Here is an 18,634-nt window from a genome sequence, read left to right as displayed (position 1 = left end):
CATTTCCTGTTGGGGAAGAGAATATCCCACAAGTAAGGATGACGCCGTGGACCGGACACACCGTTGGAGAAAGTAATTTATCAGGTAAACATAAATTCTGTTTTTTACACAGAGATGATCAGGTGATATTTTCATGTCAGCTTTTTACAGATATGCTGCATCACTTTCAAGTGATTTAGCATACAAGTATTACGTCCCTTTAAGAGTGTGTCTGTAGGTGTGTGCTATACTTTAATGTACTTGATGGTTATGTCTTCGATGTCTTGTAACTTCAGGGCCGCTGACACTTCCTAGCTCCATTACTGGTAATCTGATGTTGCATTATACTGTAGCACATACTCAACCTCCAGCCAATAAACACTCATGCCAAGAATAGGAAATAAAATAAAAACACAGTTTTCTCTGAAAATCCAAAAGACAAACACAAAACCTGAAATAACAGACTTATATTACTGCAAATATCATATTTCAAAATTGTAAGTTCATGCAGATAAGATAACAAGAGCTACATTAAGATTAAATGACAGTATATGACAGTAGTGGCAGATCCCAATTGACATGAGAGAGCAGTAGTATTTGGTATTTCAAGTAGAGATTGTAATGTCATAACTTCTGTAAAGGTCATAGATCAAGCAAGAAGGTTCATGCAGAAAAAGACACCCAGGAGGGCCTAGCTGGACAGAGGATAAAATGCACCAAGATTACAAATCTACAGAAAACTGCTGGCTATCCCATTGTGCATGAAATAGAGGAACGTTTGGGGTTTCAAGTGGAGACAGAACAGTAAGGTCATGAGTTAAAGCACCGCTGGTGTTGGTTGGGGATAAAAGGACAATACAGATACATTTATAGGATCAAGTGTCACAAGGGAAATGTCACACACGACGTATCTTCATTTCAGTGGTCTTTAGAGAATAATAGAGACCCCTCCACTGGGACCAGATAATGCCGCTCCCATAAGAGAGATGGGCACCACGGAGATAGGGCCCATTGAGGTTGGCCAGGTGACATGCCTTAAACCAGAAACCGCCAGCAGACAGAGAAGCACAATTCTGAAGGTAGACATCCCGGTCACTGTCATAGGTGGAGAATTTCATCCCGTTGTGATAGCTTAGAGCATCACCTGCAAAATGCACAGGAATGTTAGTGCTGATCATTTATATTTATAATAGTAAAACTTAATATAATTTATATTTAATGGACATTATATTATTTATTATTATCATTTATTTGTAGAGCGCCAACAGACTCTGCAGCTCTAGTAAACACTAGTGGTACTGTGTCCAGATGCTTAGCTTACATACTCATGCCTGTATACCAGCCTGCTCGGAGAGCCAGCTCGGGCTTATGTCTCATTGACGATGATGTAAAAACATAATTTATGTAAGAACTTACCTGATAAATTAATTTCTTTCATATTGGCAAGAGTCCATGAGCTAGTGACGTATGGGATATACAATCCTACCAGGAGAGGCAAAGTTTCCCAAACCTCAAAATGCCTATAAATACACCCCTCACCACACCCACAATTCAGTTTAACGAATAGTCAAGTAGCGGGGTGATAAAGAAAGGAGTAAAAACCATTAACAAAGGAATTTGGAAATAATTCTGCTTTATACAAAAAAATCATAACCACCATAAAAAGGGGTTGGCCTCATGAACTCTTGCCAATATGAAAGAAATGAATTTATCAGGTAAGTTCTTACATATATTATGTTTTCTTTCATGTAATTGGCAAGAGTCAATGAGCTAGTGATGTATGGGATAGCAATACCCAAGATGTGGAACTCCATGCAAGAGTCACTAGAGAGGGAGGGATAAAAATAAAAACAACCATTTTTTGCTGAAATTTTTTTTATCCACAACCCAAAATATAAGTTTATTCTCATAAATGAAAAGAAAAACTTAAAACATAAGCAGCAGAATCAAACTGAAACAGCTGCCGGAAGAACTTTTCTACCAAAAACTGCTTCCAAAGAAGCAAATACATCAAATTGGTAGAATTTAGTAAATGTATGCAAAGAAGATCAAGTTGCTGCTTTGCAAATCTGATCAACTGAAGCTTCATTCTTAAAAGCCCACGAAGTGGAGACTAGTAGAATGAGCTGTAATTCTCTGAGGCGGGGCTTGACCCGACTCCAATTAAGCTTGATGAATCAAAAGCTTAACCACAAAGCCAAGGCAACAGCCTTCTGACCTTTCCTAGAACCAGAAAATATAACAAATAGACTAGAAGTCTTCCTGAAATCTTTAGTAGCTTCAACATAATATTTCAAAGCTTTTACCTCATCCAAAGAATGTAAGGATCTCTCCATAGAATTCTTAGAATTAGGACACAAGGAAGGGACAACAATTTCTCTATTAATGTTGTTAGAATTCACAACCTTAGGTAAGAATTTAAATAAAGTCCGAAAAAAACACCTTATCCTGATGAAAAATCAGAAAAGGAAAGAGAGCAGATAATTCAGAAACTCTTCTAGCAGAAAAGATGGCCAAAAGAAACAACACTTTCCAAGAAAGTAGTTTAATGTCCAAAGAATGCATAGGCTCAAACGGAGGAGCCTGTAAAGCCTTCAAAGTTAAATTAAGACTCCAAGGAGGAGAGATTGATCTAATGACAGGCTTGATACGAACCAAAGCCTGCACAAAACAATTAATATCAGGAAGTTTAGCAATCTTTCTGTGAAATAAAACAGAAAGAGCAGAGATTTGTCCTTTCAAGGAACTTGCAGACAAACTGTTATCCAAACCATCCTGAAGAAACTGTAACATTCTAGGAATTCTAAAAGAATGCCAAGAGAATTTATGAGAAGAACACCATGAAATGTAAGTCTTCCAAACTCGATTATAAATCTTTCTAGAAACAGATTTACGAGCCTGCAACATAGTATTAATCACTGAGTCAGAGAAACCTCTATGACTAAGCACTAAGCGTTCAATTTCCATACCTTCAAATTTAATGATTTGAGATCCTGCTGGAAAAATGGACCTTGAGATAGAAGGTCTGACCTTAGTGGAAGTGGCCAAGGTTGGCAACTGGACATCCGAACAAGATCCGCATACCAAAACCTGTGAGGTCATGCTGGAGCTACCAGCAGCACAAACGATTGCTCCATGATGATTTTGGAGATCACTCTTGGAAGAAGAACTATAGGCGGGAAAATATAAGCAGGTTGATAACACCAAGGAAGTGTCATTGCATCCATTGCTTCTGCCTGAGAATCCCTGGACCTGGACAGGTACCTGGGAAGTTTTTTGTTTAGATGAGATGCCATCAGATCTATTTCTGGAAGCCCCCACATCTGAACAATTTGAGAAAACACATCTGGGTGGAAAGACCATTCTCCAGGATGTAAAATTTGATGACTGAGGTAATCCGCTTCCCAATTGTCTATACCTGGGATATGAACCGCAAAAATTAGACAGGAGCTGGATTCCGCCCAAACAGGTATCTGAGATACTTCTTTCATAGCATGAGGACTGTGCGTCCCACCCTGATGATTGACATATGCCATAGTTGTGATATTGTCTGTCTGAAAACAAATGAACGGTTCTCTCTTCAACAGAGGCCAAAACTGAAGTGCCCTGAGAATCCCCTGGGTTCCAAAGTAATGATTGGTAATCTCGCCTCTTGAGATTTCCAAACCCCTTGTGCTGTCAGAGATCCCCAAACAGCTCCCCAACCTGAAAGACTCGCATCTGTTGTGATCACAGTCCAGGTTGGACAGATGAAAGAGGCCCCTAAAATTATACGATGGTGATCTAACCACCAAGTCACAGAAAGTCGAACATTGGGATTTAAGGATATTAATTGTGATATCCTTGCATAATCCCTGCACCATTGGTTCAGCATACAAAGCTGGAGAGGTCTCATATGAAAATGAGCAAAGGGGATTGCGTACGATGCTGCAGTCATGAGACCTAAAACTTCCATGCAGATAGCTACTGAAGGGAATGACTGAGACTGAAGGTTCCGACAAGCTGAAGCTAATTTTATTCATCTCGTGTCTGTTAGAGACAAAGTCATGGACACTGAGACTATCTGGAAACCTAAAAAGGTTACCTTTGTCTGAGGAATCAAATAACTTTTTGGTAAAATGATCCTCCAACCATGTCTTCGAAGAAATAACACTAGTTGATTCGTGTGAGATTCTGCAGAACGTAAAGACTGAGCGAGTACCAAGATATCGTCCAAATAAGGAAACATCGCAATACCCCGCTCTCTGATTACAGAGAGTAGGGCACCTAGAACCTTTGAAAAGATTCTTGGAGCTGTCACTAGGCCAAAAGGAAAAGCAACAAATTGGTAATGCTTGTCTAGAAAAGAGAATCTCAGGAACTGATAGTGATCTGGATGAATCGGAATATGAAGATATGCATCCTGTAAGCCTATTGTGGACATATAATGCCCTTGCTGAACAAAAGGCAGAATAGTCCTTATAGTCACCATTTTGAAAGTTGGTACTCTTACATATCGATTCAAAATCTTTAGATCCAAAACTGGTCTGAATGAATTTTCATCTTTGGGACAATGAATAGATGTGAATAAAACCCCAGACCCTGTTCCTGAAATGGAACTGGCATGATTACCCCTGATAACTCCAGGTCTGAAACACACTTCAGGAAAACCTGAGCCTTTACTGGGTTTGCCGGAATACGTGAGAGAAAAAATCTTCTCACAGGCGGTCTTACTCTGAATCCTATTCTGTACCCCTGAGAGACAATACTCTGAATCCAATGATTTTGGACCGAATTGATCCAAACATCTTTGAAATTTTTTAATCTGCCCCCTACCAACTGAGCTGGAATGAGGGCCGCACCTTCATGCGGACTTGGGGGCTGGTTTTGATCTCTTAAATGGCTTGGATTTATTCCAATTTGAAGAAGGCTTCCAATTGGAAGCAGATTCCTTGGGGGAAGGATTAGGTTTCTGTTCCTTATTTTCTCGAAAGGAACGAAAACGGTTAGAAGCTTTAGATTTACCCTTAGGTTTTTTATCCTGAGGCAAAAAAACTCTCTTCCCCCTAGTAACAGTTGAAATTATTAAGTCCAACTGAGAACCAAATAATTTATTACCTTGGAAAGAAAGAGATAGCAATCTGGACTTAGAAGTCATATCAGCATTCCAAGATTTAAGCTACAAAGCTCTTCTAGCTAAAATAGCTAACATTGATTTAACATCAATTTTGATAATATCAAAAATGGCATCACAAATGAAATTATTAGCATGTTGAACCAACTTAACAATGCTAGACAAATCATGATCCAATACTTGTTGCGCTAAAGTATCTAACCAAAAAGTTGAAGCAGCTGCAACATCAGCCAAATAAATTGCAGGCCTAAGAAGATGACCTGAATATAAATAAGCTTTCCTTAGATAAGATTCAAGTTTCCTATCTAAAGGATCTTTAAAAGAAGTACTATCTTCCATAGGAATAGTAGTACGTTTAGTAAGAGTAGAGATAGCCCCATCAACCTTGGGGATCTTTTCCCAAAACTCCAGTCTAACTTCTGGCAAAGGATACAATTTTTTAAACCTTGAAGAAGGAATAAAAGAAGTACCAGGCTTATCCCATTCCTTAGAAATCATATCAGAAATAGCATCAGGAACTGGAAAAACCTCTGGAATAACCACAGGAGGTGTATAAACAGAATTTAAACGTTTACTAGTTTTAATATCAAGAGGACTAGTTTCCTCCATATCCAATGTAAACAACACTTCTTTTAACAAAGAACGAATATACTCCAATTTAAATAAATAAGAGGATTTGTCAGTGTCAATATCTGAGGCAGGATCTTCTGAATCAGATAGATCCTCATCAGAGAAGGATAATTCAGTATGTTGCTGGTCATTTGAAATTTCATCAACCTTATGAGAAGTTTTAAAAGACATTTTACGTTTGTTAGAAGGCGGAATGGCAGACAAAGCCTTCTGAATAGAATCAGAAATAAATTCTTTTAAATTTACAGGTATATCTTGCGCATTAGATGTAGAGGGAACAGCAACAGGTAATGAACTACTACTGATGGATACATTCTCTGCATATAAAAGTTTATCATGACAACTATTACAAACCACAGCTGGAGGTATAGCCTCCACAAATTTACAACAAATGCACTTAGCTTTGGTAGAACTGTTATCAGGCCGCAGGGTTCCAACAGTGATTTCTGAGACAGTATGAGATTGAGACATCTTGCAAATATAAGAGAAAAAACAACATATGAATCAAAATTATCAATTTCCTTATATGGCAGTTTCAGGAAAGGGAAAAAATGCATAGCCCTCTGACATAAAAAAGGCAGGAGGCAATAAAGAATGGGGTCTTAAATAATGAAAATATTTGGCGTCAAGTATGACGCACAACAGAAAAAATATTTTTTGGCGGCAAAAACGTCTGGAAACGACGCACTCGTGTCATAGATGACGCAACCTTGTGAAGGGACCCGGCGTCAACTAAGACGCCGGAAATGACGAATTTGCATCAATGAACGTAACTTCCCGGCAAAAAAATCTCGCGCCAAGAATGACGCAACTTTAGCATTTTGTGCCCTCGCGAGCCTAATTCTGCCCGCAAATTTGAAAATGACAGTCAATTGAAAAAAGACTACACCCCAGGTAAGAAATACGTTTTCCATAAAAAATGCATTTCCCAGATATGAAACTGACAGTCTGCAAAAGGAAATATACTGAAACCTGACTCATGGCAAATATAAGTACAATACATATATTTAAAACTTTATATAAATACATAAAGTGCCAAACCATAGCTGAGAGTGTCTTAAGTAATAAAAACATACTTACCTGAAGACACCCATCTACATATAGCAGATAGCCAAACCAGTACTGAAACGGTTATCAGTAGAGGTAATAGAATATGAGAGTATATCGTCGATCTGAAAAGGGAGGTAGGAGATGAATCTCTACAACCGATAACAGAGAACCTATGAAATAGATCCCCCCTAGGGAAATCATCATATTCAATAAGTGATACTCCCTTCACGTCCCTCTGACATTCGCTGTACTCTGAGAGGAATCGGGCTTCAACAATGCTGAGAAGCGCATATCAACGTAGAAATCTTAGCACAAACTTACTTCACCACCTCCATAGGAGGCAAAGTTTGTAAAACTGAATTGTGGGTGTGGTGAGGGGTGTATTTATAAGCATTTTGAGGTTTGGGAAACTTTGCCCCTCCTGGTAGGATAGTATATCCCATACGTCACTAGCTCATGGACTCTTGCAAATTACATGAAAGAAATAAGTCAATACAATAGACGCCACCTCCAGCTCTGTAAGAGGCTGTATAGTTTGAATGTGCAGCACAAAAAAAACTGCTTATATAAATCTTCTGCAAAAATGATCCTCTTAAATGTGAAATGCAGTGTGCACATAAGGTTGTCAGGTGTCCAATTCTCAACTGGACAGTCCGGTATTTCTATAGGCTGTCCAGTAAAACAAACAAAAAGCACTGGAGACTTAAAGTCCCTTGAGTCTCAACAAAATGTTAAAGACCTCCTATGTTTCTATGCAATACAAACATGGTCTAGTATATGAGTTACTGGCAGCCAATGACAGCGCTAGAGGATATTTTGTGTACTGGAAGTTAAGAGGGTCAAATCAATACTATGTACATGTGTTTATGGCACCCAAACAGGAAAATGAATTCATTTGTATGTTACTGGCCGCTAACGGGATAAAATAACTGATCACTTGTGAAAATATATATATGGGGTCAACGGTGGGGGTCTAAGGAAGGATTTGGGGGGCTATTGTTTGACTCCACTTACTACTTGTGCCCAGTATTTTTATGGAGGACAGTTAGCAACCCTATGTGCATGTGACTTTCCGTTTTTACGGTTATGTGCCTTTAACACATTTAAACACATCCCTATCTTGCTTAAATATCGTCAATTCAAAAAACTAACAAAGAGCCACAAGGGACAGTTTAGTCAAAACTAAACTTTCATGATTCAGATAGGGCATGTGATTTTTAACAACTTTCAAATTTACCTTTATCATCAAATTTGCTTTGTTTTCTTGGTATTCTTTGCTGAAAGATAAACCTAGGTAGGCTCATATGCAAATTTCTAAACCCTTGAAGGCTGCCTCTTATCTCATGAGTTCATGTGTGCCATATAGGTAACATTGTGCCTACTCCTGTGGAGTCAGCACTGATTGGCTAAAATGCAAGTCTGTCAAAAGAACTGAAATAAGAGGGCAGTCTGCAGAGGCTTAGATACAAGGTAATCATAGAGGTAAAAAGTGTATTAATATAACTGAGATAAGGGGGCAGTCTGCAGAGGCTTAGATACAAGGCAATCACAGAGGTAAAAAGTATATTAATATAACTGAGATAAGGGGGCAGTCTGCAGAGGCTTAGATACAAGGTAATCACTGAGGTAAAAAGTATATTAATATAACTGAGATAAGGAGCAGTCTGCAGAGGCTTAGATACAAGGTAATCACAGAGGTAAAAAGTGTATTAATATAACTGTGTTGGTTATGCAAAACTGGGGAATGGGTAATAAAGGGATTATCTATCTTTTTAAACAATAAAACATTGTAAGTAGACCATCCCTTTAACTAATTGGCAAACAATAAACAAGAGCCAAAAAGCAAGCTCTCATTGGGGGCTATAGGAGAGAGCTTTAAGATTAACCTTTCTCATGCTAAAATATTTAATCATGTTTAACTGGTGCTTTTTCATGTGCATAATAGAATTTAAGGTACATTTAAAACAATTCCTATGTTGTTAATGAGATGGACAGAATGATACTATAGCACACTGCCACATAGTGGTAGCTCTGTGTATTACATTTAATATATTCCTTGGCATTGGCACGTAAACCTCATTCCAATAAGAAATTCTGTCCGTGGCTTTTTTATAATACATTATAGCTATTCCAGTAACTTGTGACCCCCGTTTATCACCTGCTTTTCAACTCCTTTTGTCGTGTGTTAACAATATACCAGCGGAATTCTAATCAGATGAAAGCGTTGTTTAGAGTGTTCTATGACTTGAGGGAACATTTTGTTCTGTATCACACAGCATATTGTTTCAGTATTAAAGAGTTTGCTCATGTTCTTTAAAAAAATAATTAAATGATTGTTTCCAGGTTTAATAAAAAAAAATGTTGAAACGAAAATTTTGGACTATAAAACTTGAATAGAACAAAAAATTGGACAAAGTAGCAAGGAAGCGGGCTTACAAGTTACAGTTTAAAGAATGTTCAAATCCAGTAAAAAATATATTATGTGTTTTGTATAAAACTCATAGTCACCATTTTGTTTACAGTTCACACCAAAATGGAGATGGTCCTTTAAAAAACAATAGAACTTTTGTGTAAAACAATAATTGTGAAAGTTGTAAATTAACCATGTAGCAATAGAAAAACAGTGCTCAGTCTGCCCATCCTGCCCACAAGATACATTCAGATGGGTTAGCAGTGGTGGGGATGGAAACAGAATACAATAATTAACTGTGAAAGCCGCGACTAAGCAATCTCCTGTAAAAAAAAACGATTTAAAAAACACTACTACTGTTAGTCACAATCCTGACAGTGCAAGTGTGACTTGCAATCAAATATTAAAAATGAAATCCTGTGACCATTTCAGTGTTTGACATATGTGCAAAAAAAGACTGTTTGTAAACTAGGCTTGAAAAACTGTTAAAGGAACAGTGTATACCAATTTTCATATAACTGCATGTACACTACTATAAAGAAGAATATGCACAGATACTGATCTAAAAATCAGTATAAATCATTTAAAAAACTTACTTAGAAGCTCCCAGTTTAGCATTGTTGATGAGGTTAGGCTAGGACACCCAATGAAAGGGGCTAGGAAAACAGGAATAGCAGACCTCCCCCTCCCCCCCTTCCCTGCATATGAAAATACAGATAACACAAACAGGAGCCAGCAGGAGTCTGTAAACGTGAGTATACATCTGACACTGTGGGGTTTGGTTAGGAGTCTGAAAATCAGTGCAATTTTGTTTAACCCTTTGAGTGCTAAGCACTTTCCCACCTGGGTGCTAATATTTTCTATGTTTTTTTAAATTTTTGAAAACATTTTTTTTAATTTTTGAAAACATTTTTTTTTACAGACCTCCAAGACATACACTGTTGGAAAGGTTAGATGATTACCTTTCCAACAGTGGGTCTTGGGGGTCTGTAGCTGCTTAGATGCCTGAGATACAGGCTTCTAAGCAGCATGCCCCCTCCTCCTTCAGCTAGATTATATGTTTTGTGGTAGGGTTAAAAAGCAGCATTGAGAGGTCCTAACCAGTGTTCCCTCTAAGGCCAGTTTTGTGTGCGGCCCAGCAGTGAAACAGTTAATTAGGTAACCACACCCTGCAATTAGCAAACACTACACAATGTAGATGGCAAGGTATGGTTCTCTTGTTAACTGTTTCACTGCTGGGCTGCACACAAAACTGTCCTTAGAGGGAACACTGGTCCTAACGCTGCTTTTTAAAGCCCGCTGGTATTACGAGTCTTGCAAGTACAGGTGTACCGCTCACTTTTTTGGCCAGACTTGAAAATACCGCAAATTCACTTATGTAAATTGCGTATCCTATTTTTTCAATGGACTTGCATGACGCCGGTATTACAATAATACAAATAGTCGGATGCACTGGATACGGATGGAGTTTCAGATATCTTTATTTGAAGAAATATTAAAAGTTCATCATTACAATAATGACATAGCGGATCCCTAGATACATGAGTGGTGTGTGTTCCACCCCAAGGACTGCCTGCTGACGCGTTTCGGCTCTAAAGGCCGTAGTCGTAGCTGCAGTCACTTGCTCCAAATGAGGTTAAATACCCCTTGGAACCAGTTAATAGGCTAAAAACAAAGAACCTCTTTTTACTCGGGGCGGAACAATGACACACCTCCTAGAATCAAAGTTAACCCTTCAATAATGTATGAACTAATATATCACTTTATGTTCAAATGATTGAAATGATTCTTTAAGCTCATTCTAATGAAGTTTAAACTTTACATTTTAACACATATAGATGGTATAGGTTATATCCAAACCTAATTTCGACAATGAGTTAGTCTAGAAAAACAAAGCTATAGATCCAGCAATAAATATGTGATTATATAACATAACAGAGTGTTTTGTACAAATTAATGTGAAGACATATATAAGTACATTTCTATTACAAGTCTGACAAAAAATGAGCGGTACACCCTCTCCTGTCAAGACTGGTACCGCATTTTAAAGTCAGAAGCTAACAGTTTTATGGTACAATGCCGTAGCATAAAACTCTTAACTAAAGTGCTAAAAAGTACACTAACACCCATAAACTACCTATTAACCCCTAAACCGAGACCCCCCCGCATCGCAAATACTAAAATACATTTTTTAACCCCTAATCTGCCGTACCGGACATCGCCGCCACTATAATAAATATATTAACCCCTAAACCGCCGTACTCCTGCCTCGCAAACATTAGTTAAATATTATTAACCCCTAATCTGCCATCCCTAACATCGCCGACACCTACCTACATTTTTTAACCCCTAATCTGCTGCCCCCAACGTCACCGCCACTATATTAAAGTTATTATCCCCTAAATCTAAGTCTAACCCTAACCCCCCCTAACATAAATAAATCTAAATAAAAATTACTATAATTAACTAAATTATTCCTATATAAAACTAAATACTTACCTGTAAAATAAACCCTAAGCTAGCTACAATATAAATAATAGTTACATTGTAGCTTTCTTAGGGTTTATTATTATTTTACAGGCAAGTTTGTATTTATTTTAACTAGATAGAATAGCTACTAAATAGTTATTAACTATTTAATAACTACCAAGTTAAAATAAATACAAAAGTACCTGTGAAATAAAACCTAACCTAAGTTACACTAACACCTAACACTACACTATAATTAAATTAATTCACTAAATTAAATACATTTAAATACAATTAAATAAAATTATCTAAAGTACAAAAACAAACAAACACTAAATTACAGAAAATAATAAACAAATTACAAGATTTTTAAACTAATTACACCTAATCTAATCCCCCTAACAAAATAAAAAAGACCCCCCAAAATAAAAAAAGCCCTACCCTACACTAAATTACAAATAGCCCTTAAAAGGGCCTTTTGCGGGGCATTGCCCCAAAGTAATCAGCTCTTTTACTGTAAAAAATTACAAATCCCCCCCCAACATTAAAACACACCACCCACACAACCAACCCTACTCTAAAACCCACCCAATACCCCCTTAAAAAAACCTAACACAAACCCCTTGAAGATCACCTTACCGGGAGAAGTCTTCATCCAACCGGGCCGAAGTCCTCAACGAAGCCGGGAGAAGTCTTCATCCAAGCCGGGCAAAGTGGTTCTCCAGACGGGCAGAAGTCTTCATCCAGACGGCATCTTCTATCTTCATCCATCCGGTGCGGAGCGGGTCCATCTTCAAGACATCCGACGCGGAGCATCCTCTTCTTTCCACGGTGACTGAAGAATGAAGGTACCTTTAAGTGACGTCATCCAAGATGGCATCCCTTCAATTCCAATTGGCCAATTGGAACAGCCAATAGAATGCCAGCTCAATCCTATTGGCTGATTGGATCAGCCAATAGGATTGAACTTCAATCCTATTGGCTGATTGCATCAGCCAATATGATTTTTTCTACCTTAATTCCGAATGGCTGATAGAATTATATCCGCCAATCGGAATTGAAGGGACGCCATCTTGGATAACGTCACTTAAAGGTACCTTTATTCTTCAGTAGCCGTGGAAAGAAGAGGATGCTCTGCGTCAGATGTCTTGAAGATGGACCCGCTCCGCGCCGGATGGATGAAGATAGAAGATGCGGTCTGGATAAAGACTTCTGCCCGTCTGGTGGACCACTTCGCCCGGCTTGGATGAAGACTTCTCCCGGCTTTGTTGAGGACTTTGGCCCGGTTGGATGAAGACTTCTTCTGGTAAGTTGACCTTTAAGGTGTTAGTGTTAGTTTTTTTTAAGGGGGTATTGGGTGGGTTTTAGAGTAGGGTTGGTTGTGTGGGTGGTGGGTTTTAATGTTGGGGGGGATTTGTAATTTTTTTACAGTTAAAAGAGCTGATTACTTTGTGGCAATGCCCCACAAAAGGTCCTTTTAAGGGTGATTTGTAATTTAGTAAAGGGTAGGGCTTTTTTTATTTTGGGGGGTCTTTTCTATTTTGTTAGGGGGATTAGATTAGGTGTAATTAGTTTAAAAATCTTGTAATTTGTTTATTATTTTCTGTAATTTAGTGTTTGTGTTTTTTGTACTTAAGATAATTGTATTTAATTGTATTTAATTTAGGTAATTTATTTAATTGTAGTGTAAGGTTAGGTGTTAGTGTAACTTAGATTAGGTTTTATTTTACAGTTAAATTTGTATTTATTTTATCTAGGTATTTATTAAATAGTTAATAACTATTTAATAACTATTGTACCTATTTAAAATAAATACAATCTTGCCTGTAAAATAAAAATAAACCCTAAGCTAGCTACAATGTAACTATTAGTTATATTGTAGCTAGCTTAGGGTTTATTTTATAGGTAAATATTTATTTTTTAAATAGGAATAATTTAGTTAATTATAGTAATTTTATTTAGATTTATTTAAATTATATTTAAGTTAGGGGGGTTAGGGTTAGACTTAGGTTTAGGGGTTAATACATTTAGAATAGTGGTAGCAACGTTGGGGGCAGCAGATTAGGGGTTAATAAATATAATGTAGGTGTCGGCGATGTTGGGGGCAGCAGATTAGGGGTTAATAAGTATAATGTAGGTGTCGGCGGTGTCCAGAGCGGCAGATTAGGGATTAATAATATAATGTAGGTGGCGACGATGTCGGGGGTGGCAGATTAGGGGTTAATAAGTGTAAGATTAGGGGTGTTTAGACTCGGGGTTCACGTTAGGGTGTTAGCTGTAGACATAACTGCTATTTCCCCATAGGAATCAATGAGGCAGAGTTAGGAGCTAAACGCTGCTTTTTTTCAGGTGTTAGCCTTTTTTTTTAAGACGGCTCTCCCCGTTGATTTCTATGGGGAAATCGTGCACAAGCATGTTACACCAGCTCACCGCTAACGTAAGCAGCGCTGGTATTGGAGTGAGATGTGGAGCAAAATTTTGCTCAACGCTCACTTCTTGTCTGTTAACGCCGGGTTTGTAAAAACCCGTAATATCAGCGCTGTCTGTAAGTGAGCGGTGAGCATAAACTGCTCGTTAGCACCGCATAGCCTCTAACACAAAACTCGTAATCTAGCCGACTGTTAAGTATAAATAAAGTTGCGCGGTGACATCATCACGTTATTGCACGTGATGTCACCGCGCATCACCTGAAGCCCCGGCAATGTCTGTCACTCTACAGGCACGATCGCCGGGTAGGAGCGGTTAGGAGCCCCCAGATCTCCCTCAAGGTGGGAGAGTGCTCATGACGGCTCTGAGCCGTCATTAGCACCAGAGTGAGAAACTCTGTGACGGCTCAGAGCCGTCATTAGCACTCAAAGGGTTAAAAATAAGCAAAACTATACACTGTTACAAAAAGACTTCAGATGGGCTGTATAAATGGTCATCTACAAAACAGCTATGCAAATAAAAATCTAGTTTACAACGTCCCTTTAAAAGTAACACAAAAATGCCTTGTGATCGGAGAGAACTTTGCAGTTCCATAGGAAAAATAGTGTTTTTGTTCAAGATCCGAAAACCCATTTGCGAATAAAAGAATCAGCCAAAAACGCTTTAATTTGATTGCCCTGAATTGAAAAGTAGCTTTTCTGGACCAAAAAAAACTAAAAAAGCTGCTGCTGATAGATTGTGATTGAGGCCTATATTATTGAAAACGGTATTCCTAAAGAATTTTTAGAGGTAACACTGCCACCTGGTGGTATTTACATGATATTGCACATACCTGCTCCCCCATCAATGAAACCATCCACATACAGGGTGTATCCATCCTCCTCAGGGTTAATAGCGTTGGGTGAGAGAGAGAAATCAGCATATCTAGCAAATGTCTTGTTATTCTCAAAATCTCCCAGGTCAACTCTCAACTCATATTTCTTCCTTAGAGTTAACTGGTACATATTGTGAAGACCTGTAGACAGAAAATACGTTACATTATTTAGTGTAAATGAGTTTCCTCAGGCAGAGGAGAACTTCTGTAGTTTTTAGTGAGGTCTTGAGACTGGAAACCAGAAGAAAGTCAGGCAAATGGATTGCTTAGTGAGGCTAAAGTTGGGGTCCTAAAATAGGTTAGAAAGGAAAGTGTAGAAAAGAGAGAAGTGTAAAAGAGAGGGAAGTGTAGAACAGAGGGAAGTATAGAAAAGAGGGAAGTATAAAAGAGAGGGGAGTGTAGAAGAGAGGGAAGTGTAGAAGAGAGAAGAGTGTAAAAAGAAGGGAGTGTAGAAGTGAGGGAAGTGTAGAGGAGAGGGAAGTGTAGAAGCGAGGGAAGTGTAGAAGAGAGGGAAGTGTAGAAAAGAGGGAAGTATAAAAGAGAGGGGAGTGTAGAAGAGAGGGAAGTGTAGAAGAGAGAAGAGTGTAAAAAGAAGGGAGTGTAGAAGTGAGGGAAGTGTAGAGGAGAGGGAAGTGTAGAAGCGAGGGAAGTGTAGAAGAGAGGGAAGTGTAGAAGAGAGAAGAGTGTAAAAGAGAGGGGAGTGTAGAAGTGAGGGAAGTGTAGAAGATAGGGAAGTGTAGAAGCGAGGGAAGTGTAGAAGAGAGGGAAGCGTAGAAGAGAGAAGAGTGTAAAAGAGAGGGGAGTGTAGAAGCAAGATAAGTGTAGAAGAGAGGGAAGTGTAGAATTGAGGGAAGTGTAGAAAAGAGGGAAATGTAGAAGAGAGGGAAGTGTAGAAGAGAGGAAAGTGTAGAAGAGAGGGAAGTGTAGAAGAGAGGGAAGTGTAGAAGAGAGGAAAGTGTAGAAGAGAGGGAAGTGTAGAAGAGAGGAAAGTGTAGAATAGAGGGAAGTGTAGAAGAGAGGGAAGTGTAGAAGAGAGGGAATTGTAGAAGAGAGGGAAGTGTAGAAGAGAGAAAAGTGTAGAAGAGATGGAAGTGTAGAAGAGAGGGAATTATAGAAGAGAGGGAAGTGTAGAAGAGAGAAAAGTGTAGAAGACAGGGAAGTATAAAAGAGAGGGGAGTGTAGAAGAGAGGGAAGCGTAGAAAAGAGGGAGTGTAGAAAAGAGGGAAGTATAAAAAAGAGGGGAGTGTAGAAGAGAGGGAAGTGTAGAAGAGAGGGAAGTGTAGAAGAGAGGGAAGTGTAGAAGAGAGGGAAGCGTAGAAGCGAGGGAAGTGTAGAAGAGAGGGAAGTGTGGAAGCGAGGGAAGTGTAGAAGAGAGGGAAGCGTAGAAGAGAGATGAGTGTAAAAGAGAGGGGAGTGTAGAAGCGAGGGAAGTGTAGAAGAGAGGGAAGTGTAGAAGCGAGGGAAGTGTAGAAGAGAGGGAAGTGTAGAAGAGAGGGAAGTGTAGAAGAGAGGGAATTGTAGAAGAGAGGTACGTGTAGAAGAGAGGGAAGTGTAGAAGAGAGGAAAGTGTAGAAGAGAGGGAAGTGTAGAAGAGAGGGAAGTGTAGAAGATAGGAAAGTGTAGAAGCAAGGGAAGTGTAGAAGCGAGGGAAGTGTAAAAGAGAGGGAAGTGTAGAAGAGAGGGAAGTGTAGAAGAGAAGAAAGTATAGAAGAGAGGGAAGTGTAGAAGAGAGCAAAGTGTAGAAGCGAGGGAAGTGTAGAAGAGAAGGAAGTGTAGAAGAGAGGGGAGTGTAGAAGAGAGGAAAGCGTAGAAGCTAGGGAAGTGTAGAAGAGAGGGAAGTGTAGAACCAAGGGAAGTGTAGAAGAGAGGAAAGTGTAGAAGCAAGGGAAGTGTAGAAGAGAGGGAAGTGTAGAAGAGAGGGAAGTGTAGAAGAGAGGGAAGTGTAGAAGAGAGGGAATTGTAGAAGAGAGGAAAGTGTAGAACCGAGGGAAGTGTAGAAGAGAGGAAAGTGTAGAATCAAGGGAAGTGTAGAAGAGAGGGAAGTGTAGAACCGAGGGAAGTGTAGAAGAGAGGAAAGTGTAGAAGCAAGGGAAGTGTAGAAGAGAGGGAAGTGTAGAAGAGAGGGAAGTGTAGAAGAGAGGAAAGCGTAGAAGAGAGGGAAGTGTAGAAGAGAGGAAAATGTAGAAGAGAGGGAAGCATAGAAGATAGGAAAGTGTAGAAGCAAGGGAAGTGTAGAAGCGAGGGAAGTGTAGAAGCGAGGGAAGTGTAGAAGAGAGGAAAGTGTAGAAGAGAGGGGAGTGTAAAAGAGAGGAAAGTGTAGAAGCGAGGGAAGTGTAGAAGAGAGGGAAGTGTAGAAGAGAGGGAAGTGTAGAAGAGAGGGAAGTGTAGAAGAGAGAAAAGTGTAGAAGAGATGGAAGTGTAGAAGAGAGGGAATTGTAGAAGAGAGGGAAGTGTAGAAGAGAGAAAAGTGTAGAAGACAGGGAAGTATAAAAGAGAGGGGAGTGTAGAAGAGAGGGAAGCGTAGAAAAGAGGGAGTGTAGAAAAGAGGGAAGTATAAAAAAGAGGGGAGTGTAGAAGAGAGGGAAGTGTAGAAGAGAGGGAAGTGTAGAAGAGAGGGAAGTGTAGAAGAGAGGGAAGCGTAGAAGCGAGGGAAGTGTAGAAGAGAGGGAAGTGTGGAAGCGAGGGAAGTGTAGAAGAGAGGGAAGCGTAGAAGAGAGACGAGTGTAAAAGAGAGGGGAGTGTAGAAGCGAGGGAAGTGTAGAAGAGAGGGAAGTGTAGAAGCGAGGGAAGTGTAGAAGAGAGGGAAGTGTAGAAGAGAGGGAAGTGAAGAAGAGAGGGAAGTGTAGAAGAGAGGGAATTGTAGAAGAGAGGGACGTGTAGAAGAGAGGGAAGTGTAGAAGAGAGGAAAGTGTAGAAGAGAGGGAAGTGTAGAAGAGAGGGAAGTGTAGAAGATAGGAAAGTGTAGAAGCAAGGGAAGTGTAGAAGCAAGGGAAGTGTAAAAGAGAGGGAAGTGTAGAAGAGAGGGAAGTGTAGAAGAGAAGAAAGTATAGAAGAGAGGGAAGTGTAGAAGAGAGGAAAGTGTAGAAGAGAGCAAAGTGTAGAAGCGAGGGAAGTGTAGAAGAGAAGGAAGTGTAGAAGAGAGGGGAGTGTAGAAGAGAGGAAAGCGTAGAAGCTAGGGAAGTGTAGAAGAGAGGGAAGTGTAGAACTAAGGGAAGTGTAGAAGAGAGGAAAGTGTAGAAGCAAGGGAAGTGTAGAAGAGAGGGAAGTGTAGAAGAGAGGGAAGTGTAGAAGAGAGGGAATTGTAGAAGAGAGGAAAGTGTAGAACCGAGGGAAGTGTAGAAGAGAGGAAAGTGTAGAATCAAGGGAAGTGTAGAAGAGAGGGAAGTGTAGAACCGAGGGAAGTGTAGAAGAGAGGAAAGTGTAGAAGCAAGGGAAGTGTAGAAGAGAGGGAAGTGTAGAAGAGAGGGAAGTGTAGAAGAGAGGAAAGCGTAGAAGAGAGGGAAGTGTAGAAGAGAGGAAAGTGTAGAAGAGAGGGAAGCATAGAAGATAGGAAAGTGTAGAAGCAAGGGAAGTGTAGAAGCGAGGGAAGTGTAGAAGCGAGGGAAGTGTAGAAGAGAGGAAAGTGTAGAAGAGAGGGGAGTGTAAAAGAGAGGAAAGTGTAGAAGCGAGGGAAGTGTAGAAG

The 18,634-nt window shown here is 39.5% G+C and overlaps 1 protein-coding gene across 1 annotated transcript in view; it reads right to left on the bottom strand.

Moving 5' to 3' along the window:
• Positions 1–431: 431 nt before the first annotated feature.
• LOC128641791 (microfibril-associated glycoprotein 4-like) overlaps positions 432–18,634 on the bottom strand; it is a 63,229-nt gene continuing 45,026 nt past the window's right edge. Inside the window, exons 5-6 of the mRNA XM_053694325.1 lie at positions 14,911–15,093; positions 432–1,123 (exon numbers count right to left, since the gene is read on the bottom strand). Of these exons, the coding sequence (XP_053550300.1) occupies positions 876–1,123; positions 14,911–15,093 (431 nt within the window). The 3' untranslated portion in view covers positions 432–875. The remainder of the gene's footprint in view (positions 1,124–14,910; positions 15,094–18,634) is intronic.

Source organism: Bombina bombina, chromosome 11 (assembly GCF_027579735.1).
Source record: "Bombina bombina isolate aBomBom1 chromosome 11, aBomBom1.pri, whole genome shotgun sequence".
NCBI lineage: Eukaryota > Metazoa > Chordata > Amphibia > Anura > Bombinatoridae > Bombina > Bombina bombina.
Note: the sequence above shows the minus strand (reverse complement) of the source record. Positions and strands in the feature narration are given on the sequence as shown.